The sequence below is a fragment of the Taurulus bubalis genome, assembly GCF_910589615.1.
Source record: "Taurulus bubalis genome assembly, chromosome: 1".
Classification (NCBI taxonomy): Eukaryota; Metazoa; Chordata; class Actinopteri; order Perciformes; family Cottidae; genus Taurulus; species Taurulus bubalis.
The window spans coordinates 3919269-3945877 of NC_136589.1; the positions used below are offsets into that span (position 1 = coordinate 3919269).

A 26609-nucleotide genomic window follows, 5' to 3' on the forward strand; every position below is an offset into this window, starting at 1 on the left:
TAACAAAGGTTGTATCAAAGTGTAACAAAGGTTGTGCCAAAGTAACAAAGGTTGTATCAAAGTGTAACAAAGGTTGTATCAAAGTGTAAAAAAGGTTGTATCAAAGTGTAACAAAGGTTGTATCAAAGTGTAACAAAGGTTGTACCAAAGTAACAAAGGTTGTACCAAAATGTATGAAAGGTTGTAACAAAGGTTGTACCAAAATAACAAAGGTTGTATCAAAGTGTAACAAAGGTTGTGCCAAAGTAACAAAGGTTGTATCAAAGTGTAACAAAGGTTGTATCAAAGTGTAACAAAGGTTGTATCAAAGTGTAACAAAGGTTGTACCAAAGTGTAACAAAGGTTGTGCCAAAGTAACAAAGGTTGTACCAAAATGTATCAAAGGTTTCCGAGGGAGATCTTGTCTCGATAATAAAGAAACTACATTTTAAATCACACCTTCTAAACTAAAAAAGAAACATGGTTTGCATCGGTCACTATTACTAAAGCTTGTTTTCAAGATATCTCATCATAGATCATCAGGGGGAATCATAAAGTGCATCTTTGGATGGATGGAAACGCCATGACCGAATTGGTGGACAGTTCCTGATTGGTTTGGGGTGACACTTCCTCAAAGCTAACCCGCCATCTTGGAATCGACACAATCAACGGCTCAGTGTCCCCCAAAATGACAGAGAAAAGATCTTCCCCTGCTTTTGTATTTTCCAGTGGGTGGACTGACTGTAATGGGCTCTTTAACTGGTCCACCCAAAGGGGACCATTAAGCCGCTGCTGCAGCTCCAGTTTTATCCACAACTAAAAGAAACGGAGCACATTAATCCAGTTCCATCGATAAACCCCCGAATACACCTCCGATCTTAAAGAATAGGAACGGAGCAGCGCTTTTAGCAGCATGCGTCTCAATCTCTCCGAGCTCCATTGATATGCAGCGGCTCGGACCAGTCGCAACCTTGCTCTCCAGCCACCGGCGAGCAATTTAACAAAGCAAAGATTAGATTGGGACGCAGCACCGGTCTGTTGTGGAGAGGCAGCCGAGATCTGGCAGCGGGGGAAGTTATTAGAGCTTTACCCCCACCTCCGCTCTGGTGCAGAGCCCAGAGCTTCATCCTTGTATCTGTGTTGGTCAATCAATTTCTTGATTGGAACAAGAGCCTCCTCCTGCAAACAGCCACTAATGGGCCGTGCTCGACCCGGTCTGGAGGATATTTACAGCAGGAGCAGCAGGAATAAGGTGAGGAGGATCGTTAAGGACCCCGACCACCCGCTGAGGTCGCTTGCTTCACGACCCCGTGTAAGAAACCAGAAGTTCTACCGTTTCATTATCTCGGCGTCCAGAATCAGAACAGACAAAAAGACATTTGTGTAGATTCAAAATTTATTTATATCTTTTAATACATACATATTATTTAGGACGATCAACAGGAGTTCACTCATTCACTTCAGCCAGATGTACTTGTCTCCGACATCTGCGTTAAAACCAGACGCGTACTTCTTCCCGGGGAGCTATAGGGACACAAAAACAACCAAAATGATCAATTAACCCAAAAAAAGTTGCAAAACAAAAATACTTTTTCTTGATGCAGGAGCATCATGTTGTATTTCTAAATGAACTTATTCTAATTGAAGTAGCCGAACGCATCTAAAATAAGACCGGGTTGCCTGCAGAGGTAAATATATAATGCGTGAAGGTTGTTTTATTTGATCGGCAGAAAATAACTACATTTATATAGATTAATCCGTCATGTGGCTGAAAAATAAAAGATGCAATCCCTCATGTTATTTTTGTGACTATTATTCAATATTATCTTTATAAATTCAGCGGAGGTCGTTGCCGAACGTCCTTCCGCGACTTTACTTTGTCACCTCCGGCGCGCCGAGTGAGATTACGCAGCCGCGTGTCACAGGTCTCGTTCTCTCCGCTGAGATCCCGGCTCAGAACTAAATGTCAGGTCGCAGCCTCCTGTAGCATTACGCCGCCCGGTTTTACCCAGCAAAAAAATAGGGAGACAAAAAAAAAAAAAAAAAAGTCTCCAGTCAATAAATAGAAAAGGTCAGGCCCAAATGTTTCTCTGCAAGACGGATGATACCAAAAAGCCTCGTGGAATATTCTCCATATCTGGCATTTGCCTTCTCGGAAACCGAGGCGAGTCGTTCGATATCTCAGCGAAGAGAAGAAGAAGAAGAAGAAGAAGGAGAGGAAGTTAGTTCCAGTCGCGGCGACGGTGCGTCACATGGGCAAAGGGTAGAGACATAACAATAAAGAAAGTATTCAATATGAAGAGAACGGTGGTTTGTTTTAATGAAAGGGATCATCACTAGGTAACACAACACGTCCTCGGATAATGACCCAACATAAAACCAAAGGGCAACTCCTCCAGCTAATGATGAGTTTCCTCAGCGGGGAACTGAGGCTCAGCGTCAGGGCAGAGCGGCTCCGGTCCACGTTCATCAGTATCGTTATAAAAACACCACCTTTGTTATTTACTACCAACTCCAGGCACTAATATATCGGCCTGACATTAGATCGTCAAAGACACTCGTTTTAGAGCCGGGCGCCGAGTCATCAAACCGTATTTTCAAAATAAAACCCGCACGGGTCGTCTTCCTAAATCGGTGAAGATCGGCGGTTTGAATCCTCGTCCGCGTACGAGCGGAAGCTTTGTTTAAACTCGAGCTTGAACCTTCACCAAAAAAAAAAAAAAAAAAAAAAAAAAAAAAAAAAAAAAAAGTAAACCAAACGTCCACGATGCCGAGGAGGGATTGTAATCATCTGTAAACTCATATCTCATATTCACGGACTACTTTATCGCCTTTCACACAAGTCCTGTATTCAACGCATTGTAAACAAACGAAGGTTGAAGCTCCTGTAAACTATTTGATTTGGCTGCAAAACATTTACTCTAAATGTAGATTGTTAAAGAACTCCTTTCATATCTTTAAAACCAAGTTATGATTCTTTCTCTCTACATGAAGTTCAGGGACGTGAAGACGATCCTCTCGTCTCTACGTACCGATTTGAAGGCGTAGTATTTCTCGTCGTAGTCGTGGGCCCCGATGGTGATCTCTGGCAGAAACCTCGGTATGTGGGTCAGAGTCGCCACCCTCTGTTTGTCTTCCACGCTGGAGAGAGAGAGAGAGAGAGAGAGAGAGAGAGAGAGAGAGAGAGAGAGAGAGAGAGAGAGGACGTCAATAGTGTCTGCATGTTGATCTACGGGGTTGGAGGACTGCATGCAAAATGCAATCAGGGGGCGAATCTGCATTTAAAGTTGCCTCTGTGATTCGTTTCAGGCACTTTGCATATTTATCCAGGACGAGTGCCACAAACAAGAGGCCGAGGCTGCCGGATCTGACTCGACGCCCCGTCCGTGTTCCTTCCCTCTCTCTCTCAACGTAATTTGCATTTAAAATGTGGAAGCGAAGCGTCTGAGCATCGGAGAACTCACAGCATCCTCATGTGGTGGTAGGTGACGTCGTCCTGCTCCAGCCACGGCCCTCTCTCGAACTTCAAGTAATCGATGTCCTCTGCCACCTTGTGGGCGGGAACAGGAAATACAGCTTAGGGATAATAAAAATAAATAAAAAAAGACCATTCAGTCAGCTGTCCGCTTACCCTTTCGACATCTTGGGCTTGGGTCGTATCGTAAGCGAGCACTTCTGACGTTTCACTGAAGAAAGAAGATAAAAACTCGTTGTTTGGAGGGGAAAGCGACCACGAACCGGCTGCTTTTATCAAATTAAAAATCGCATGCCGAGCGGTTGCACGTCTGTTGCTTTCACTCACCGGATTTTGGGCAGGAAGGACTTCTTGTAGCCGTCCTCGATGCTCTTCAGGTACGTCAGCGGCACATTCTGCAGATGGGACTGAGAAGAGGTTCCTTTTTTTAATAAACTATTTTATAAAAATCCCACTTCTTACTATCTTTTTAATGTCAACATGTTATTTGAGTATAAGCCGATCAAAAGGTGCATTTTTTCTCTCCGAACATCGTGTTCGTGGCGCTACCTTGCCGCTCTGCTGCAGCTTCTTCTGCACGTCCTCGGCCGGCAGGTCCACGTAGATGGAGAGGTGCGGCGGCAGGAACTCGCAGATGCTGATGCCTTTGATCTCGTTGTAGTGCTGCACACCTGCGGGCAGCGGGGCATCTCATCACGACCAAACTTTAACGTTTATTTTCATAATCGAACTATAAATGAGGCTGCGTCTGAATACTCACACTCCTTCCTGATGTAGCCCTCTTTGAACATGGCGTCCAGGAAGACGAAGTCGCTGAAGGGCGAGCGCTCCAGGATCACTCCTTGGCCTAAAAAACACACAACAGGGTTCATACACAGTCTGACCAATGGGTTTCCATGACTTTAAACCACATTTCCATGACCAAACATGTTGTGAAATCTGGGTGTAAACATGAAAAAGTGAGTAAATGTAGTATTTAAACTAACAATGAGAATACAAAGCATACAGTAAACCTTAAATCAGTGATTTTCAACCACTGTGCCGTGAGAGATCGTAAGTTGTGCCGTGAAAAAATGTCCAATTTCACTTAATCGGTCCCAAAAAAATATTATTTAGTTGCCGCAAATTATTTGCCATTGTTGAGTGTCTGAGCTGCAATATAGTGGCTGGCCTGGTAATTAAAAACTCTTTCATGCCAGTAGGTCGCGCAATAATTACCTACCATATATACTGTGTTATGCTACAATGTGACATTGTGTAACTTTTTTTGGTTGTTGTTGATTTTTTTTTTTTTTTAAATTGTAGAAAATGTGCCGCGGCTCAAAAAAGGTTGAAAAACACTGCCTTAAATGACTCAAATGAATGAGACAATAGTTTGATTAAAAGAATAAACATTTATATAGATGCCTGTATGTATGCCTGCTTATATTTTGAGTCTTTCTTTTAAAAGCATATTCATTATTTCAAACTCAGCGTAAATGAGCGACGTGAACACATGAATATAACACATTTACATGACTTTTACTAAACTTTGGGGATTTAATTTTTTTTCAAGGACTTTTCCAGGCCTGGAAATAAACATTTTAAAATGCAAGGACTTTTCCAGGTTTTCCGTGACCATAAGAACCCTGACACAAGAGCAGGAGGTAGACGAGTGTGAAACGAGCCGCTGGACCCCGAGGCGCTACCTGTGGTGAGCAGGTGCTCGATGGCGTCGGCGTACTGCAGCAGCCTCATGGTGTACATCCACAGCTGCAGCCGGTAGCTGTTTCCGTCGGCGGCTTTGGGCTCCGCGTAGAACCTCTCCAGGCTGCACATGCCGTTGAAGTCGATGGGCAGCGGCTCCTTCTCCCCGGTCATCTTGTCCATGTAGAAGGTGTCCGGCTCGGGCATGTAGAGCATCCCTGTGGGCGCAGGAACAGGAAGTTGTTGTTTGACACAAATACCGCCTACGTCGCCTCCACACAGAATTCTAGGAGATACATTTTCTGACTGATATTATTAGTCAACACATTGTTGCCCCACGCTTGACCTTACTCCTCCAGCAACACGCGTCAATTCAATAATAATAAACTTCTGTCTTCACAGGAAACAACTAGGCAATAACTAGCGAAACCATGCTAGGTATGCAACAAAACTACTTGGTTAGTTATTGGAAACGATTGTTGTTTGGGTAAAAATAACTACGGAGTTACGCGACAAAAAACAATTAAACTTAACTTCTCGTTTCACACGGAGAACTAGCAGCAGTCCTCTGGATAATAAACAATATCCCCGTTTGTTTGACATATCCACTAATCAATGAAAGATAATCACTTTATTTAAGATTATTGATGACCTGAGAATGTATTTTAAAGATTTAGAACTTCTTGTATTGCTGCTCAAGAACGACAGACGAGAATAATGAACCAACGTTGATTATTTTCTAAATTCATTGTCTTTTCTTCCATCTATATAATCACAAAAACTATTGATTAGAGCAGTGCTTCTCAAATGGGGGTACTTGAGATTTTAAAAATATATATTTAAAATTAGCATGAATTCAAAAATCCTTTTTAAATATTCAATAATATAAGTGTAAGTTCTTAAACGAAGTTGTATATATTCTATATTAAATCAGACTGATGGCACAGCACTGTATTACATTGTTTTTTTCAACCAGAAAATGCTTTGTGCTGGTCAGGGGGTTCTTGGCTGAACAAAAATGGGGTTCATCACTGGAAAAAGGTTGAGAACCACCGGATTAGAGTTTCGATAAGGAACCGAGCCGATGAGCAGCATCGATACCCGTCCCCAGCTCACGGAGGAGAGCATAGACGGTTACAGAGGGGACGGCTACAGAGGGGACGGCTACAGAGGGGACGGATACAGAGGGGACGGATACAGAGGGGACGGATACAGAGGGGACGGATACAGAGGGGACGGCTACAGAGGGGACGGCTACAGAGGGGACGGTTACCCAGCTTGTCGGCCAGCTTCTGCGCCAGCGCTCCTTTGCCGGAGGACAAGTTGCCGTCCAGGGTGATGATCCTGCTGTTCTGCTTTAACCGCGGCGTCGTCCTCTCGCCCAGCGCGTAGGCCAGCCAGCCGTACCGTAGGCTTCTCACCGAGCTCGTGTGAACGCCGGCCTGGAGGAGGAAAGAGAAGAAGAAAACACCTTTAAGTGACAACATTAACGGAGCAGAGCCAAGTTCCCCCTCTCCCCCCGACACATTAATCCCACAAAAACAACACTTTGCCGCCTCCGGTTCGCTGCCAGTTTGTGAAAATGTCAACTCAAATTATTCGGCACTATGTATGTTAACATCACTTCAGCTGGAGAAGAAAAAAGAATAATCACACACACACGTACTAAAACTAATTCGACAACACGGCCGAGGGCTGAGGCATTATCGAGATAATGCAAAAATGCACAAACAACCACAACCACAGGGCCGCTGGCATTTACGTGGTGCGTTTTTTGTGTATATTACCAAACAAATGAGCAATTAAAGGAAATTACAAAGTGAATAAACTGATTCTCGTACGTCTCATTTTAGAGACAACAAATAAACGAGTTCCCTGGAAATGTGACTATGAATTAGAAGACACTGCTGGTTTCTGTACTCTAAACTTATGCAACAGACCTGCAATGAAGGTTTCAATTTCCAGTTTTTTCTTTTTTATATAATCGTAAACTGTATTAGAGAGGTGTTGATTCAACTTTACGGTCATTCTGAAGGCGGGAGTTTGCGATGCTGTTGAATTATATTGAGCCATAATGAAAAAGCCTCAGGGCCGCCGTCTCGGTCGGCTACTTTACGGTCCGTTTATGCTCGGCCGCGTCGCCAAATATGGCAACGGTGGCGTCGTAAAATTAAAAAAAAAAAATCTGCAGAGGACAACGGCAACGTTTGTGGTCCAAATGTGACAGCGATGAGAGCGAAGTGGACCATCTGACCGTACGGCGCCACGATGACGACCTCTCGAGACGACACGAGGACTGAATAAGTCCTTGTAACTTCGGGGAGACCAGAGGAAATTATATTCACATTCATGGATCGTCCGGCCAAAGTGTCCTCACATGGTGGATCTCGAGAAGGCACAGAGGAGCCCGTGTGCTCCGAGGTTTCTGTACGAGCGCCAACGTGTTTGTGAACTTTACATTTTGCAGCAGACGCTGCGTTTTTTTTTTATACAAAAAACCCTACAGCTCGGGACTGCAGAGTCCGACCGCGTCGCCTCAATAACACGTGGACCGCTGGCTGGAGGGGGAAAGGAAAAGGTCAAGACATCGTAAACAACACCTGCCACGGCGCTCAGGTCCTGCTCTCCTTCCATCGGGGAGAAAAAAAAAAACACAAAGAGGTTGATGAAACCCTGACGCACCTGAATGCACCTCACGTTGTATTGTTATCGTCCATGTGTGTAACGTGTAACCATTTATTTGCCAGGTATGTTTCACATACAAGGAATTTGTCTTGGCGGGTGGTGCAGACATTAGACAACAACAATCAACACAGTGCAAGAAATAGAAACATATTACATTTATAATAGAATGTAAAATAAAGTGCACAGACAAACAGATAACAGTACTATAAACTGTGCCTCGTGTTAACAATGTGATTTCTTCTAAATGTGATGTACTTCTAAAACAAATAGCATTGAACTTTAAGTGTTTATATTATTATATATAATTAGCATTACTTGTAATTACAATTTGCACTGTTCATAGTACACTATATTATTGTGCATATATATATATATATATATATATATATATATATATATATATAGTATAAACATGTTTAATATAGCTCAAGACTGTGTGTATATGTATATATATATATATATATATATATATATATATATATATATATATATATATATATATATATCACTGTTTATTCCACAGTTATATATTGTATTCTGCACCTGTATGCTGTAAATACACGTAGCTGTCTCAGTGCTTGTACTCTGTGCAATGACAACAACATGCTAGCCGGGCAGCTAGCAGCTAGCCGTTAGCAGCTAGCTCGTCCTTGTGAACTTCAGACTCGTTATTTCAGGAATAAAAGACAGTAAATATATTCCCGGGTCTTACTTTGTGAGCGGCGGTCGCCGCGTTGAGAGCAGCCGCTCCCGACGGGCCGAGCAGCCGGGTCACGCGCAGCGCCATGATTCACCTGTCCTCCAAAAGAGCCGTTCGACCTGACCCGAGCGATCTGCAGCTAGCCGGCGACTGAATAACACGTCAGAGGGAGGGCGGGGCCTTCGCGGGGTCTGGGCTCCCGCGTCATACGTTTGAGGGTGTCTAGTTAGTGCCTGATTATTTGTTTTATTGTTATTCTTTTTTCTTCTTTTTCTGAAAATAAAATTACAATATATAACGGATGTATAATAATAGATAAAAAAAAGTATATATAATAAATAGTTTACAAAAGTAAAAAATAAATAAATATGTAAAACACACTTAATATACACATACATACATACTTGCACTTTTGCACTTCTACTGTTTAAGTTTAATTTAATTACTAAATGAATACTCTGTTAATTAATGTTCTTTTCTTTCATCCCAGCTATTTTATTTGTATTTTATTAGTATTATTATTGTATATATCTTTCATGCCTGCTGTTTTGATATCTTATCTTATTTTCTGTCTGTAAATTGCTGCTACTCGACACCAAATTTCCCCTTATGGATTAAAACAGTATATATTCATTCAAAAGCCCCTAATTACAATATATAGCATTTATAGCAAGTATATTAATAGATACAAATATATATATATATATATATATATATATATATATATATATATATATGATAAATAGTTTACAAAAGTTTAAAAAAGTTATAATTTAAAAGCCCCCTGTCCTGTAATTATACAACATCTTGAATTGATCTATTGTGTCATAAAATAGTGAAGGTGACATATTTGTGTGTTGCTTGTCTGCGTGTTTTTACGACCAAGAGTCCGACATTTAAAGAAATTCAGTTGATAACAACAAGTCTGTTTATTAAGAAAAGCTTTAAATGCGAGCATTTGATAAGATAGACCCAACAAATGGTATATTTTGATTGAAAACATAAACATCCACTAACTGATAAATTGGCCAATCGTGTGTGTTTTATATTCTGATCATATACACACCACTCTTACTCTGGATCTGTTCATATGTCCTTGAGTTTTACTCCAGTAGCCATTAGTACCAGACCCATGCCTGGTGTACTCTGCGTTTTCACCAGCAGATGGCAGTGCTCATTTGTTTAAAAAAAAGGCCTGTTTCACTTCTGACGTCAGCAAACGTCAAATTTGTCATGAAACAATGTCCAAAAAAGCAATGTGACCATCCGAGAAAACCCTTTTTTCAGAAGAAAAATATTGTAAAAGTTGCTTGTAGCAGTCCCACTTTTTAGTAGTGCTCTCATTCCCCTTTCAGGGTGTGACGGCGGCGTTTCATCAGGGCTTGAGAGGGGTTTGGGGAATTTACCACCCAGGGCAGATATTATGGTCTTTAGACCCTTTTGGGACTTCTTTGTTGTCATCTGCTTTTCTGATTGAGGTAGATTTGGTGCATTCTGAAACCTAGCTGGAGAGAAAGAGCACCTGTCCACCAGTTTACCTGCACCAGGGCAGGTCTTAGTGCTATTCCTGCTCACATAGCGTGCAGGTTGTCAAGTCGTATGGATCCATTGTTATCGGCGGAGCGGAAAAAAATGGCAATACAAACACAAAACACCACATACTAGACATATATGATGACACATAAAAAGTGGGTACGGTTATATTTGTTCTCTTTTATTCCTTCTGTCTTCGATCTGATCTTTGATCCGATCCGTGAGTTTTTCTGATCCGTTGCACTGCTAATAAAATGAATATTTCATAATATACATGTTGGCATTGCTCTCCTTCCACAACTGGTAGGAACACAAATTGCCCCCCAACGGTTAAACAGTTGGAGCTCTGGCTCGGACCCCGGCTCATGCGACAGATGGAATAAATAATAATATAGCCGGCTCTGCTTTCCCACAAGAAACGCAAATGCTCGTAACACTACGCAGACCGCCTCCGAAAATGTATCTGAGGTTTTGGAAAGCCACGGTGTGAACGGCAGGATCTAAACCACAACCTCCCACAGACACAGATCCTCACGACCCCCTTTGTGGAGCCTGGAGCTGCATGAGCTCAGTTTGTTTTTGTGTCTTTCTTTTGTCTTTCTTCTGTCACTATATGCAAGGGCGTAGGTTTTCATATGGTCCATATGACCAAAGTTTGCGCAATATGTTTGCAAACTCACTCGTATTATTATCTGTGATAGTTTAGAAACATGGGAATGGATTTTTCGGATGGATGTTCGTCGCCCAGAAGAGTGAAAAATACATTTTCATGTTTTCCAATGCGCCCTTGAGACTGCGAGTCAGAAAGTGGCGACAGACGCAAAGATGCAAAGACTCAAAGACAGATGCAAAGACACACAGACGCGAAGACTCAAAGACAGACTCAAAGACTCAAAGACAGACGCAAAGACTTAAAGACAGACTCAAAGACTTAAAAACAGACGCAAAGACTCAAAGACAGACGCAAAGACTCAAAGACAGACTCAAAGACTTAAAAACAGACGCAAAGACTCAAACACAGACGCAAAGACTCAAACACAGACGCAAAGACTTAAAAACAGACGCAAAGACTTAAAGACAGACTCAAAGACTTAAAGACAGACGCAAAGACTCAAAGACAGACTCAAAGACTTAAAAATAGACGCAAAGACTCAAAGACAGACGCAAAGACTCAAAGACAGATGCAAAGACTCAAAGACAGACTCAAAGACTTAAAGACAGACGCAAAGACTCAAAGACAGATGCAAAGACACACAGACGCAAAGACTCAAAGACAGACTCAAAGACTCAAAGACAGACGCAAAGACTCAAAGACAGACGCAAAGACTCAAAGACAGATGCAAAGACTCAAAGACAGACTCAAAGACTTAAAGACAGACGCAAAGACTCAAAGACAGATGCAAAGACACACAGACGCAAAGACTCAAAGACAGACTCAAAGACTCAAAGACAGACGCAAAGACTCAAAGACAGACTCAAAGACTTAAAGACAGACGCAAAGACTCAAAGACAGATGCAAAGACACACAGACGCAAAGACTCAAAGACAGACTCAAAGACTCAAAGACAGACGCAAAGACTCAAAGACAGACGCAAAGACTCAAAGACAGACTCAAAGACTTAAAAACAGACGCAAAGACTCAAAGACAGACGCAAAGACTCAAAGACAGACTCAAAGACTTAAAAACAGACGCAAAGACTCAAAGACAGACGCAAAGACTCAAAGACAGACTCAAAGACTTAAAGACAGACGCAAAGACTCAAAGACAGATGCAAAGACACACAGACGCAAAGACTCAAAGACAGACTCAAAGACACACAGACGCAAAGACTCAAAGACAGACGCAAAGACTCAAAGACAGACTCAAAGACTTAAAGACAGACGCAAAGACTCAAAGACAGACGCAAAGACACACAGACGCAAAGACTCAAAGACAGACGCAAAGACTCAAAGACAGACTCAAAGACTTAAAAACAGACGCAAAGACTCAAAGACAGACGCAAAGACTTAAAAACAGACGCAAAGACAGACGCAAAGACTCAAAGACAGACTCAAAGACTCAAAGACAGACGCAAAGACTCAAAGACAGACGCAAAGACTCAAAGACAGACTCAAAGACTTAAAAACAGACGCAAAGACTCAAAGACAGACGCAAAGACTCAAAGACAGACTCAAAGACTTAAAAACAGACGCAAAGACTCAAAGACAGACGCAAAGACTCAAAGACAGACTCAAAGACTTAAAGACAGACGCAAAGACTCAAAGACAGATGCAAAGACACACAGACGCAAAGACTCAAAGACAGACTCAAAGACTTAAAGACAGACGCAAAGACTCAAAGACAGATGCAAAGACACACAGACTCAAAGACTCAAAGACAGACTCAAAGACTCAAAGACAGAAGCAAAGACACACAGACGCAAAGACTCAAAGACAGACTCAAAGACTTAAAGACAGACGCAAAGACTCAAAGACAGACTCAAAGACTTAAAAACAGACGCAAAGACTCAAAGACAGACGCAAAGACTTAAAAACAAACGCAAAGACTCAAAGACAGACGCAAAGACTCAAAGACAGATGCAAAGACACATAGACGCAAAGACTCAAAGACAGACGCAAAGACTCAAATACAGACTCAAAGACTCAAAGACAGATGCAAAGACTCAAAGACAGACTTAAAGACAGACTCAAAGACAGACTCAAAGAATCAAAGAAAGACTCAAAGACAGACTCAAAGACTCAAAGACAGAAACACTACGTGAATCGAAAATGCAGAATGAGAGCAGGGCCCTATTTCTCGTACCTGGCTAAACAAAGTCAAGCAAATGTCCTAATCTCCATCTTAAATTAGCGAGATGATTGACATCAGGCTATCTGTGTTTCTTCACGGCTGATCCGCGCTGAAACGTCTCGTTAATTCTAGCCAGACGTCAGTCATCTGGATAAATGTGCCCGCTCCTCTTCAGAAGGATAATAATGGAGCACTGACACCACCATGTTCTAACAGTACAATGGACAATAAACTCAGAGGAACCTCTTTTTATTCCTCTAATGAGAAGCAGGAGATGATCATGAAGGCATATGAGGAAGTCAATACCGTAGTCATTCACAGCAAACGCGTTGCAAATATTCCAACGTTTGTGCAACATTGTTGCCGTGAACGCAACTTTAACTCCGCCCCCGCTGCGAGACATAAGCGTCTAAATATATCAGACAAGTTAAATGCGTCAGTGTTGAGAAAATGTATCGGCACATTTTAAGTGCTTCATCACCCAAATCAATCAGATTATATTTACGAATAAATATATACTTATGAGGATATATGTACTGTATGCACGTATGAATCATGTACTATATATGTGTATATTTAGTTTGAATATGTGTATGGGCGGAAATTGTGTGTGATTCTCTGTATTTTCATCACGATCACCTTAATCATGTTCTACAATAATGATATGTATGGTGTACTAATAACACTGTCATATAATTATGAGTGCTTTCAACACATCCATACGTTTCTTAAGAGCTAAATAAACTTAAGAACAGCGGCATGCAGCGGCTGATAGTCTGTGTCTGAGACGGCGATCAGCTGCGCCTATGGTGATCAGTGTCCGCGACTCGAGAAGCTCTCTAAATAAATTATTTCTTGCTGACAAAATCTATATCGCCGCGTACAGGAAGTCATGATGATGTAAAGGATGGATCCTGGCGATCTGAAAGAACTCTCTCCCTATAAAACTAATATAACTAATATCGCTCCTTCATCAATGAGGAAGGGAGCTGCCTTTTTTGTCCGGTGGGAGTGTCCAGCTTATCCAGTGAATTTCAGTAAACCTGCCCGGGAGCAGGTTTAAATTTTTGGATGTGTTGCTATGGTGATTAATCTAAGCTTGCTTCGAGATACCGAGAAAGCCTGACCTACGTCATCTTATCCTGACAATTAGCCCGCTAACTCAGTAAGCCAGGTACGAGAAACAGGGCCCAGGCAGTACTCTGACACGGTTAGCTTGCACGGTAAACGGACCCCTTGGTACTTTGTAGAGAGGAAAATGAAGTGTGTCCACGCTGAGACCGAACCTACGGCCCTGAAAAGGGGTGAGAAAAAAAGAAGAAAAACCCCTGATTTGTCCAGTAAGTAATTATTGAAATGTTTGTGGTTCGGCATGAACATGTGTTCCTAATCGTCATGGTCTGGACTGGAGTCACACATGAGGTGTAAACACGGCAGGTGAAGAGCGATGCTCGGACGACTCTTCCTCTCTCTTCCACGTCGATAATGACTCCGCTCTATGTAATCACCTGCGTATTTAGTTTGGCTCGTCTCTTCGCTCCGCTTTCCTTCGCTTGCTTTACATAACACCTTCCAGTCTGTCAGCGCGCACCAGAGTGACTCACTGCAGCTTTTCTTTCTCCCTCCGTAGGCCAGGAAACCACCAATGTAAACACGGCTGACGAGCAGCGACGCCGCTTCATGTTTCATGAGCCAGTCAGTTCGGGATCTGGTGTTCCGGCTCTGCACAGCGATCTCAGCTCATACGAAGGGAAAGAAACCAACTCTGGCAGATCTAAATGAAATGAATGTGGCCCTCGACGCCCACGACACACATCCCCCTTTTGCATCCCTCCGTTTCCTAGAGCTTTTCTTTTTTTTCTCTTCCTCTTCCTCCCTAGATTTTGTCAAACTAACACCTCAGATGCTGAATCACGTTCTAGTTGCAATCCTTTTGAAACGCAGCACTTTTTAGATAAACAAAGCTATGGTAGGAGAACATATATATGTATATATATCACGCCAGGAATTATCTTCTGGGGACCATGAACATCCAAAATGTCAGTCAGGCTATAACATCTGTTGAGGTAAGAAAGTAGCACTTTAGTAGCACTTAAATGTTACTTACTTATAGCACTTTGTAGATTAACTTTATTGAAGAAATTGTACTTTCTTGATTCTTGTTGTTCTGAGTTTGTACTCATAGTTCATAAGTTGCTTTGGATAAAAGTGTCAGCTAAATGAAATGTAAATGTAATGTTCATCTTTTTTTGGATTGATGGATTTTTTTTCACTTCAAATTAAACCGGCAATGAAAAAAAAACGTCAAAGAAAAAGAGGCGACTCAGCAAATATGAGCAAGCAATATATCTTCATATCCAACGTTGAGAGATGCATTTATTCAACACACACTCAGACACACACACACACAGCAGGAACCAGAGTAATTAGTCAACAGTAAAACAACAATACTTCACATTCAGGTCTCACGGCGGTGAGGCCAGCTGAGGGGTTCGGTAAATCCATCTCTGCCAAATTTCCGCTAGTTTTTACAGCAGGTTTAATTTCACTCCTCTGCAGTTGGGACGGGCTTTAACGGTGCCAGCAGGGAGGAGGCCAGGCTGCATTGTTTATCATTAAAACAACTCAAAAGGCATGGCAACAGAAGAAAAATACCCCAAAAAAGTAGCGGACATTTTCTGCTCTACTCTACACCTTCCTCGGGCCGTGCACAGGAGCCGTGTGCATCATCATCTTCATCATCGTGACGTCATGAACCAGCGTGGTGTCGCACGACACTGCTGGAAAATAAAAAGACTAATTGTCTAAAAACCCGTTCCTGAAGCGGAAAAATAAATAAGTGTCAGTGCTCCCTTTATTCATGTTTGTGTGCGAGTCCCTTTCTTCTTGTTCCTATGCATATTATTCATCCTTCAAGCATGTTAAACAGCATCCGTTGTGATTGTATAGTTTATTATTTATGGATTATTATACCGGAGCTCTGCATCTTCTTTTGAAGCCGATAGTGCTTGAAATATTAGTATATAATTGTCCTTTTTTTTTTTCATTCCACGTTGCTCAGCACAAAATAATGTCAAAAGAAAGTAAATTATGATCCTTTGTCGTCATTAATTGATTAATATATAACGGTCAGTGATCAAATATCGACTTGTTTGCAACAGTTCAATAATTATTTTACAATTTACAAACATTCAAAGCCTTCTTCTGAACATTTAATTCTCCTGGAAGTGTTTTTTCTGTAAAATCATATTCTGCCAATCAAAAGAGCAGATTCAGAAAACTTAAAAAAAAAAGTAAAAAGCTTTATTAATTACATATGAAGAATAACAGTTCACTAATAGTTTTACAAAAAGGTTGTGAACATTCGTCACACTTTGTGGGCCGTGATGGACGACAATATCACACAACAATAATTGTTTGAAATACATTTTCTGCTACAGCTCGACGTCTAGTTTCTGACAAAGTGCGGCGCTGTCGACGTTAGAACATACATGTACAACAAAAGGTCTTTGTGTGAGAGAGAACGTCACAGCAGGGAGCTGCACATGAAATCATCTTTACAGAGCTGTGAAATATACACGAGTTCTCATCTTTCCTCCAGTCCAGCGCCTCAATTTCACAGATTTGCTGTTTTTTCATTGTCTTTACATGTTTCACATCATATATTATGTTATAATATATTGTGATGGGCATTTTTTTGTTGTCTGTTCCAATTTTCTGATATTTTGTAGACCAAACAATTAGTTGATTACCGTAAAAAAGTCGGGTTACGAGCTGCTACTACCTTCGGTCAGTGTCCCGTTAGCTCCCCGCTGTAGCCAGCTGGGGCTCCTGCTAGTGCTCTGTTACTTCCCCGCTAACTTCCGCTAGCTCCCCGAAAACCACCGAAGGTAGCGGAACCAGGCTCGACACCCGACTTGGGCAGAGGGGACGCGGGCAGTAGCAGCAGCAGCGGCCGGTAGCAGCAGCAGCGGGGAGCTAGCTAGCGCTGCTCCTAGCTTGCTACAGCGGGGACACTGACCGGACGTAGGAGCGGCTTGTAACCCGACTTTTACGGTAATGCATCTCAAAGCTTTTTCCAGTATCATTGCATCCTGTTAAATACGTTTAAAGAATGTCAAGCACAATATTCCTTCACAATTTGCAGATAAAACATTTCTTTTTTTTGGTCTGGAATCACTGCCAATCAAAATACAAATAAAAAGTCTGCATTGACGATAACTGTGAATGTCTTTCTATTGTTTCCCACCATGTCACCTCCCGGCTGCTGACGCACGACGGGTCTATTTTAGGCATCTAGCAGAAGAGCGCTTAGTTAAAATTAGGGAATTCTTTTGAGGTACTTAAAAAGGGCTTTTCCTGCACCGAACCAGAGCCACCGTCTCCCCTGAACATTACGGATAAGAGCGGATGAAAACCCATAACTACTGTATTGTATGCCCTACTCCCCCCGGAGAGACAAAATACATCTACTCTAAAAAAAAAAAAAACATTTCTGCGGTACTTTTCCTACGGCTGGCTGCCGACCAACAAAACAGCAGCAACTTCCATCCCCAACTAATAACAAGTGCAAATGAACCGAAATCCTGACACCCACTGGGTGCTTTACACTGCCTTCTGTTGAGTTTAACGGCGCTGTGGTCGAGGGGGTAATGGATCTCAGTTACATCTCACTGTGTTAAACACTGCCCTCCCGTCCTTCACACGCGATCCTTCCCTTCCCAGAGGGCAGCAGTCCTGCTTCTTGTCAAGCCTCTGCCTGTTTGAAAAGGACTGTGCAGCTCAGAGGATCTGATGGTCCATGTTTCCACCCCCACCGCTGCAGCTGCAGCATCGGATCGCATGGAAAACACATTCCCATCGACCAAAAAACAATCCTCCAGTAAAGCTTGAAAGGAGAAAATGGAGAGTTAACATTCAAATAACTCAAAATGATGGATTTTTTTTTGTTTCAGTCAAAAATAATGACTTGAACATTATGAGCTGGAATTTTGATTTTCTTTTCAGCCTTATTTCTCTCAACTTAGTTTTGCTGACCGTGGAGGGTTTTACTTTAACAATGTCCTGCTCTACACTAATTATGATGACATAATATGACATAGCACTATTATGGTGAGTTAAAAAGTATGAGATGGTATCTCATAAATACTTCCTTGAAGGTCCTGATCATAACTTGACCCTCCGGGGCGGCTAGTTCATATCACCAGCGACATGGGAGACTGGTGTGCACCAGTAGTGTGCACCAGTAGTGTGCATCAGTAGTGTGCATCAGTAGTGTGCATCTGTAGTGTGCATCAGTAGTGTGCATCAGTAGTGTGCATCTGTAGTGTGCATCAGTAGTGTGCATCAGTAGTGTGCATCAGTAGTGTGCATCAGTAGTGTGCACATGTGCATCAATAGTGTGCATCAATAGTGTGCATCAGTAGTGTGCACCAGTAGTGTGCATCAGTAGTGTGCATCAGTAGTGTGCACCAATAGTGTGCACCAGTAGTGTGCATCAGTAGTGTGCACCAGTAGTGTGCATCAGTAGTGTGCACATGTGCACCAGTAGTGTGCATCAATAGTGTGCACCAGTAGTGTGCACATGTGCACCAGTAGTGTGCATTAATAGTGTGCATCAGTAGTGTGCACCAGTAGTGTGCATCAGTAGTGTGCATCAGTAGTGTGCATCAGTAGTGTGCATCAGTAGTGTGCATCAGTAGTGTGCATCAGTAGTGTGCACATGTGCACCAGTAGTGTGCATCAATAGTGTGCACCAGTAGTGTGCACATGTGCACCAGTAGTGTGTACCAGGAATATTCCTTTGTTGGCTGATCTCCTCTCATCACACAGCTATGGAAGCCTGTTGCTGCCATTGTGATGAATAAAAAACATCCTGTAAGTTATTAACATGAGAAGGTTTAGTCAAAATAATGATTGTATCTCAAAATATTGACTTGATATCTCAAAATAATGACTTACTTTCTCAAAATAATGTCTTATTATCAAAATAATGAGTTAGTAGCTCAAATGAATGTCTTAGTATATCAAAATAATGAGTTAGTAGCTCAAAATAACGATTGTATCTCAAAATATTGACTTGATATCTCAAAATAACATCTTATTATCAAAATAATGAGTTAATATCTCAAAATAGTGAGGTAGCATCTCAATATGTTTGACTTAGTATCCCTAAATGTTTAGATACTAATACAAATTGAGAGTTTCTCATTATTGTGAGTTACTAAGTCTTTATTTTTTCAATTATATGTCATTGTTTTAAGATCATTATAATGACTTCCATGATCTTTTTATTTTCTTTTTGCTTCCATATCCATCTTTGCATTGTGGCTTTTGGTTCTATTCTCTTGTTTTTACAGCGCTGTCACTCATCCATCCCCACACTACTGACTCGGCAGATTCTTCCCCTCTATATGTTTGGCTTGTTTTTTTTAATAATTTTGTGGATAATAAATCACTTTATTTCTTAAGTTTACCCATGAGTCCACCTGTTTTTGGTCCATTTATGACAGTAATTACAACTCATATCATGTGGATTTGATAAGAAGTCATACGTTTGAGATAGAAAGTCATCAATCACTATTCTAAGAACTCATTTTGACTTCAGTGGGGTGAAACTTTGTATCGTTTTTTTTGAATGCGCTTCCATAAATCTCGCTCGGCACAAGAGGAAAGAATTAATCCCAGAAGATTTCTAACACTTCCCTCAAAGTAAGCACGGCCCATTGCCTCAGCTGTAAGTACTAAAGACCCCGGGACAAGACTGAACCGTTCAAGTGTTGAAATCAAAATAGTTTGATAGAAAACAACACAAAGAAACCTGTGTTGTAATGGGTTTGAAGGTTCTGCAGTGGGTGGAGAAGCTGTTCTTCTAGTGGAAACCACTGCTGGGCTGATGTAAAACACGGCTCTAAAGTCAGTGTGAAATAAAGACACGGAGGCCCGGTGTTGACGGCTGCGCTCCGGTGGCTGTCACACAGGAATGCACCGGGGCCAAATAAACAACTGCAGATTAAAGCGCATGGGAACGGCCGCGCAGAGCGAAGCCGGCAACCACACGGCAACGTTCTGCGGCGCGGCAGCTGCCAAGTTCACGGCCACCATTTTATTTCCTCTTCGGAGGCGCGGCTGCTCGGCGTGGGGGTCTTTAACTGGCTCTCATGGGGGGAGGGGGGGGGGGGGGGGGGGGGGGGGGGGGTAGCAACGTTGACATAAGAGGTGTTGATGCTGCTGGAAAAAAACAAAAAACTCACTAATTTAACTTGATTTAATCTCAGCTTCTTCGGTTTTTATTGAACCGTTGAATTTGCAGTCTTAAAGACCTTTTATTTGCGAAGAATTTTGGGGTCAATGAAGACAAGCAAGACTCGAAAAAGTTGAAACAGTATTCTGTTATATCTCATTATTATTATGTGTCTGTGTGTGTCTTTCTGTCTGTCCACAGCTAATCTCGCTAGACACTTAACCCCAAATTGCTCCTGCCTATGGTGTGTGTGTGTGTGGATGTTAGTGAGTCCTGATGTAGTGGTTTGAGTGGTCGGAAGACTAGAAAAGATCTATACGAGTACAGCGCCATTAATTTGACCCATCCGCTTCATATTTATTTATGCTTATTCGTGCTCGTTTTACGTCATCATCAACAGTGATCAACAATTGCTTCAGTAAAGATAAAAGCATTTCAAAACCAAGCCTTTCCCCCCACGTCTGTTGCACGCCACATTTGGGCGTTTTTGTCAAAAACTAACATCCTCCGAAAAGTTTGGTCTCGTTTCGAACCGCAGCATCTGCAGATAAATTCCACACCCGTGATGTCACAAGTTTGAAGGCACGATATATACGCGATGAATAAATCTCAGTTTGTGTTATCGTGTCCGTGTCATCTCGACTGTAAGGGAGCCCGGAGGGTCCATGCAGCGAGATTCAACTGCTCTTTGTTCAGCCGGTGGGAAAGACTTTCCTCGTCTTTCCATGATACTTCTCTCTTTGTTGGAGGGAGCCTTGAGCCTCCACACTTTAAACAAAAAACACTCACATTGTCATCAACTGCTGTATATTTCCAGCAAGTCACCGCGGCCTCCAACATCTCTCTCCCTTCCATTCGCTCGCACCACATCATTGTGAGTGGACCACAAATCATGAGCCATGTTTTACTGTCTGTCATTCGGTGCCACTGATTGGTACCATGGAGACATGGGCTCTTAGCTCTGAGCTATGGCATTGTGGGTAGTGTGGCGAACCTTTTTTCTTTAAGCTTAAAAGAAGCCAGTCTACATTTTGTTTTGTGAAACTTTTTGTAGTTGTTTAGTGTCTCTTTCTAGTCATTTTGTGTCTCTTTGTGGTTGTTTAGTGTCTCTTTGTAGTTATTTAGTGTCTCTTTGTAGTTGTTTAGTGTCTCTTTGTAGTTGTGTTGTGTCTCTTTGAAGTTGTTTAGTGTCTCTTTGTAGTTTTTTAGTGTCTCTTTCTAGTCATTTTGTGTCTCTTTGTAGTTGTTTTGTGTCTCTTTGTGGTTGTTTAGTGTCTCTTTGTAGTTGTTTAGTGTCTCTTTGTAGTTATGTTGCATCTCTATGTAGTTGTTTAAAGTCTCTTTGTAGTTGTTTTGTCTCTCTTTGTAGTTGTTTAGTGTCTCTATGTAGTTGTTTAGTGTCTCTTTGTAGTTGTTTAAAGTCTCTTTGTAGTTGTTTTGTCTCTCTTTGTAGTTGTTTAGTGTCTCTATGTAGTTGTTTAGTGTCTCTTTGTAGTTGTTTAGTGTCTCTTTGTAGTTGTTTAGTGTCCCTTTGTAGTTGTTTAGTGTCTCTTTGTAGTTGTTTTGTGTCTCTTTGTAGTTCTTTTGAAGCTCTTTGTAGTTCTTTTGAAGCTCTTTGTAGTCATTCTATGTTTCTTTGTGTTCATTTTGTGTCTCTTTGTGGTTGATTCGCTCCTTTTCCTAGTCGTTTATGTTGTGTTTTGTGTCTCTTTGCAGCTGTTTAGTGTCTCTTTGTAGTGGTTTAGTGTCGCTTTTTTTTTAAGCTTAAAAGAAGCCAGTCTACATTTTGTTTTGTGAAACTTGCATCAGACTGATCTAAGATGAGCACTACCGACAGCTCTAGAATATCTTTGTGAAACTGGCCCCGGGGAGGATTTCACCATTATACGAGCAGGAAGTCAGAATCAGAACTATTTATTGCCACGTATGTTTTCACATACAAGGAATTTGTCATGACGGGTGGTGCATAACATTAAACAATAAACACATTGCAAGAATGAGGAGCATGTTACATGTACAATTACATTTACAATAGAATATAACATTTTAATAAAGTGCACCAGTTGTGTCTAATGACATTATAGTTGTGTCTAATGACATTATATTATTTATTGCATGCTGGTATCTTATATGTTAATTTAAGCTAAAAATAATGATTTTCCTTTTCCTTTTCTGCTGTTTTGCACTTCTTAAACCTTGTTTCTCCAGTGCAGAGGCTGTGGGGTCTCAAGAAAATCAATTAAAAGCAATAAAGGCAGTAAGTCAAACACCACTAAGCGTGACATGAACAATATATGTATTACATTATGGTATATGTATAAAATCCAGCATAAAAAATATATTTAAAAAAAGGAAAATGTGGTTAATGAGTTGAATCAAACTAAATAAAACAAATTCCTTCAACTCAAGATATGTTCCATGTTTGCCTCATGGGTTCTGTTTATAGTACAACGGGATGTCTCTTTTCCAGACCTAAACTCAGGCTGCAGCTTCTGGATCCCTGTTGCCGGGTAAAGAGTTATCTCTCCTCAGAGACATGACAGCGCTTCCATGTCGGAGGCTTCACCTCGGGCGTCTCTCTGTCATCCGGCCTTCAAACTGTCAAACACCTGAAGGTCCTGATGAAAGCCCGACATCTAGCCTCCACTTCTTCCTTTTCCTTTTCTTTCTTTCTATTTGGAAAGTTTTGCACTTTGAAGTTTCTTGCTCTGTGTTTGTGTTACAGTGTGTGTGTGTGTTTTACTGTTGGATGCAAATGAGGAAACAACAGTGCATGTTTTGACAATAGTGACACGACCAATAAAACTGCAACTGTAAAAGAAACTAAACACTCAACACTCCTCGTCCGCTGAAGAGACGAGTGTTTAGAGGTGAGGTCATTTAGTCGGGACACAAACGTGCAGCTGCAAATATACAGATATATTGTGGAGATAATGGGGTCGCAAGAATATTCAGGATGGGAACTTTACATGGGAATTAACAGGAAATATGCATTCATAAACGAGCCTTTTACCATGTCGATAGATAGATAGATAGATAGATAGATAGATAGATAGATAGATAGATAGATAGATTTATTTATTAATCCGCAGAGGGAAATATTTTCGCTAGAGCAGCATTTATACATACAGGTAATAAAATAAAAAAAATGAAAAAATCTCTGTGCATTGCATATTCTTTGTATATTGTGTACTGTTTCTGCACAAAACTACAATATATCAAATTAATTAATATATTTTATAGCATTTTTCCACTTTTTTATGTTTTTATTTTGTGCTATTCTAAATGTATGTTTCTTGAGTTTTTTTGCAATACTTTGCCTTCATTTTATTTCCTCATATGTTGTGCACCAACACAGCAAAGGAAACCTCTCGTACGTGGAAAACCTTCTGGGCAACACACCGGATTCTGACTCAAAAACACACAACCTGAAATGTGACACGTGGACTTAACCAGCAGCTCAAGTGAAAGTACTCAGGGTTCAACAGGACAGACGGCTGTGATGAGGAAGTACAGATACACACTGCTGTTCACAGAGGAACCTCTCGCAGAACACCGGGCGTTTCCTGGTTCTGCGGCGGATCGGGCGTGGCGACTGGACCCGGAGTCTCCAGCTCCTTTGTCCGCCGGTCTTTGATGTGTTTGATTCAGTGGTGCTATGTAAGTTTGGCCCAACACAAGTAACACACACCATAACCCTGGAAAACATTATGGAAGAGTTGGTCGATGAGCTAAGAATCAATAACGTGGTTGTTGTCCCACCTCTCGACTCTGATGTCCAATCAAACAAAGTTGTTTAGTGTCTTTTTGTAGTCATTTTGCATCTCTTTGTAGTTGTTTAGTGTCACTTGGTAATTGTTTTGGTCTTTCTGTGGTTATTTTGGTCTGTGGGTGTTTTGCCTCTTTTCATAGTCGTTTTGTGTCTCTTTGTTTTGTGTCTCTTTAGTGTCTCTTTGTAGTTGTTTTGTGTCTCTTTGTGGTTGTTTTGTTTCTCTTTGTGGTTGTTTTGAGTCTCTTTGTAGTTGTTTAGTGTATCTTTGTGGTTGTTTTGAGTCTCTTTGTGGTTGTTTTGAGTCTCTTTGTGGTTGTTTAGTGTATCTTTGTGGTTGTTTTGTTTCTCTTTGTGGTTGTTTTGAGTCTCTTTGTAGTTGTTTTGTGTCTCTTTGTGGTTGTTTTGTTTCTCTTTGTGGTTGTTTTGAGTCTCTTTGTGGTTGTTTAGTGTATCTTTGTGGTTGTTTTGTTTCTCTTTGTGGTTGTTTTGAGTCTCTTTGTAGTTGTTTAGTGTATCTTTGTGGTTGTTTTGAGTCTCTTTGTGGTTGTTTAGTGTATCTTTGTGGTTGTTTAGTGTATCTTTGTGGTTGTTTTGAGTCTCTTTGTGGTTGTTTAGTGTATCTTTGTGGTTGTTTAGTGTCTCTCTGTAGTTGTTTAGTGTATCTTTGTAGTTGTTTAGTGTATCTTTTTGGTTGTTTAGTGTATCTTTGTGGTTGTTTAGTGTATCTTTGTGGTTGTTTTGAGTCTCTTTGTGGTTGTTTAGTGTATCTTTGTGGTTGTTTAGTGTCTCTCTGTAGTTGTTTAGTGTATCTTTGTAGTTGTTTAGTGTATCTTTGTGGTTGTTTTGAGTCTCTTTGTGGTTGTTTAGTGTATCTTTGTGGTTGTTTAGTGTATCTTTGTAGTTGTTTTGTGTCTCTTTGTCATTTTGGGTCTCCTATTTGTTGATACAGGGGTTCAGGGAGGCCCCTGTTACTTTGGGGCCCGAGGTCTGTGCCCTGAAGGCCCATTCACTAATACATCCACGTGCACGGTCACATTTTTCGGTAGGTGTGCGGCTGCGGGTGCGTCTCCGTAAACCAGGCATTCGGGTGTGAATGGTCTCCGCGGCAACGTCAACATGTCTCGAGCTGTCACTGGTGTGTGGCGAGGTGAGGAAGGAAGTCACTTTTCAAACACAAAGGAATTCAGAACATCAAACACTTAGACAGGGAGGCGTACCTGTGTTTAGTCTATCTTCCGCTCATATCAATGTGGTGGACAAAATAATAGAAACACCTGTCAGTTTAACACAATACCTTCAGACCGCGGCCTCCGAAATGATCAAGAGGTTCAATCAACATGTCTCTTAAACTGTTTCAGCAAAAACATAATATTAAAATTACTTTTTCGTGATGCTGAGATTGTATCAGCCTGCATTCATTTAAGAAATGAATCTAATAAGCTGCCCACTGAGCGTATGACATCTTTTACAGCTGTGGACAAATATTGTACTTTCAGTCGCCCCACTTAACATGAGTTGTAAGCAGATGTGTTGGATTATTCATGTATTTGTAAACAACTATAACTCCTTTGGAAAAACCCCTAAGTGGAGGCTGCTGTTTAAACAGATCATAAATGACAATAAAGTTTAAAAAAAAAGTTTTACTAAATTTATCCTCAGAAAAAGTCATAGTACAAATACTGCAAATGAATTAAACATGTACAAATATCTGATTAAATCAAATGTTTCAATACTTCTCCTTAATTCCACATAGGGGGGCTTATTATAGTATTGATCCATCAACAGCACATTCAGAAATCAAGAAGGTTTTACATGCACACTGACTATTTTTACCACGTTGCCGGTGTGCAACACAACATACATGTACTCAAAACACGCTCAGAAATGCACGATATGGCCAAATGTCTGTGGACACATCTGTGAATGATTTTGGTTTCAGGCTGTTCTCCACGGTCTTGGGCTCCTGAGTGTCAGGACATGCAGAAGGGAAGACTTAATGCTTCGGCATACAGTGACGCTTTCAATGTTGTGGCAGCAGTTTGGGGAAGGGCCCTTCCTGTTTCAACATGACAATGCCCCTGTGCACAAAGGCAGGTCCACAGAGAACACATTTCTTTTTCTTTTAGTTTGGCGTGGCGGTTTATTTCAGTACGACTATTGACCATGTGGATTGGCACCAAAAATCGCGTGGGAGGCCTTGTTTGGGTGTTAACATAGATTCGGATAAATGTAATAAAGTTTGTAGAATAAAATATAATCAACAAGTTAAAAGCCTTTTTGGCTCAGCCCTGGAGCCAATATTTGTGGCTGTTTTTAATCCTCACTCTTGTATTATTATTACAAATCTACCACGGTGGCTTTTAAATCTGTAAAAACAGTCACTTTGATTTTGTTAGTTTTAAACTCAGTTATCGTGCATTAGTTTATTCTCCACAGAGAATAAAGTACATGGGATTAAAACATATAATATATTTAAGTCATAAAGTATAGAGTGATATTTATAGTGGGAATATAGCACTAAAGCCAGGTTTTTATTATGTGTTACAAAAACAACATGATATGTGTGCATCAGATATCATGGAAGTTATTAGGATAAACATATAAAATAACATTTCCTGCTGCGGTCAGAGAACATATTATTCCAACAAAATAAATAAAACATATATATTCACAAGCACACTGTGGATATTACAAAAGCAGAAGCAGAAGAAGCAGCCACAAAACCTCCAGTCCACCTTAAAACAC

At 41.1% G+C, this 26609-nt stretch overlaps 1 protein-coding gene across 1 annotated transcript; it reads right to left on the reverse strand.

Moving 5' to 3' along the window:
• Positions 1 to 1361: 1361 nt before the first annotated feature.
• ndufa10 (NADH:ubiquinone oxidoreductase subunit A10) lies at positions 1362 to 8669 on the reverse strand. Its single transcript, XM_079220602.1, has 10 exons — positions 8538 to 8669; positions 6414 to 6582; positions 5143 to 5358; positions 4215 to 4301; positions 4004 to 4125; positions 3782 to 3861; positions 3611 to 3665; positions 3444 to 3529; positions 3012 to 3120; positions 1362 to 1503 (listed from the first exon to the last, which is right to left on the reverse strand). Exons 1-10 carry the CDS (start codon positions 8610 to 8612, stop codon positions 1435 to 1437), a joined length of 1068 nt encoding a protein of 355 aa, XP_079076728.1. The 5' UTR covers positions 8613 to 8669; the 3' UTR covers positions 1362 to 1434.
• Positions 8670 to 26609: the final 17940 nt, after the last annotated feature.

Excerpts from the sequence above, each read along its gene's own strand:
- ndufa10 (XM_079220602.1), bottom strand. The coding sequence starts at position 8,612 with ATGGCGCTGCGCGTGACCCGGCTGCTCGGCCCGTCGGGAGCGGCTGCT. Across the intron at positions 3,862-4,003 it reads AGCTGCAGCAGAGCGGCAAG|TCCCATCTGCAGAATGTGCC; the intron begins GTAGCGCCACGA and ends ACCTCTTCTCAG. Across the intron at positions 1,504-3,011 it reads AATACTACGCCTTCAAATCG|CTCCCCGGGAAGAAGTACGC; the intron begins GTACGTAGAGAC and ends GTGTCCCTATAG.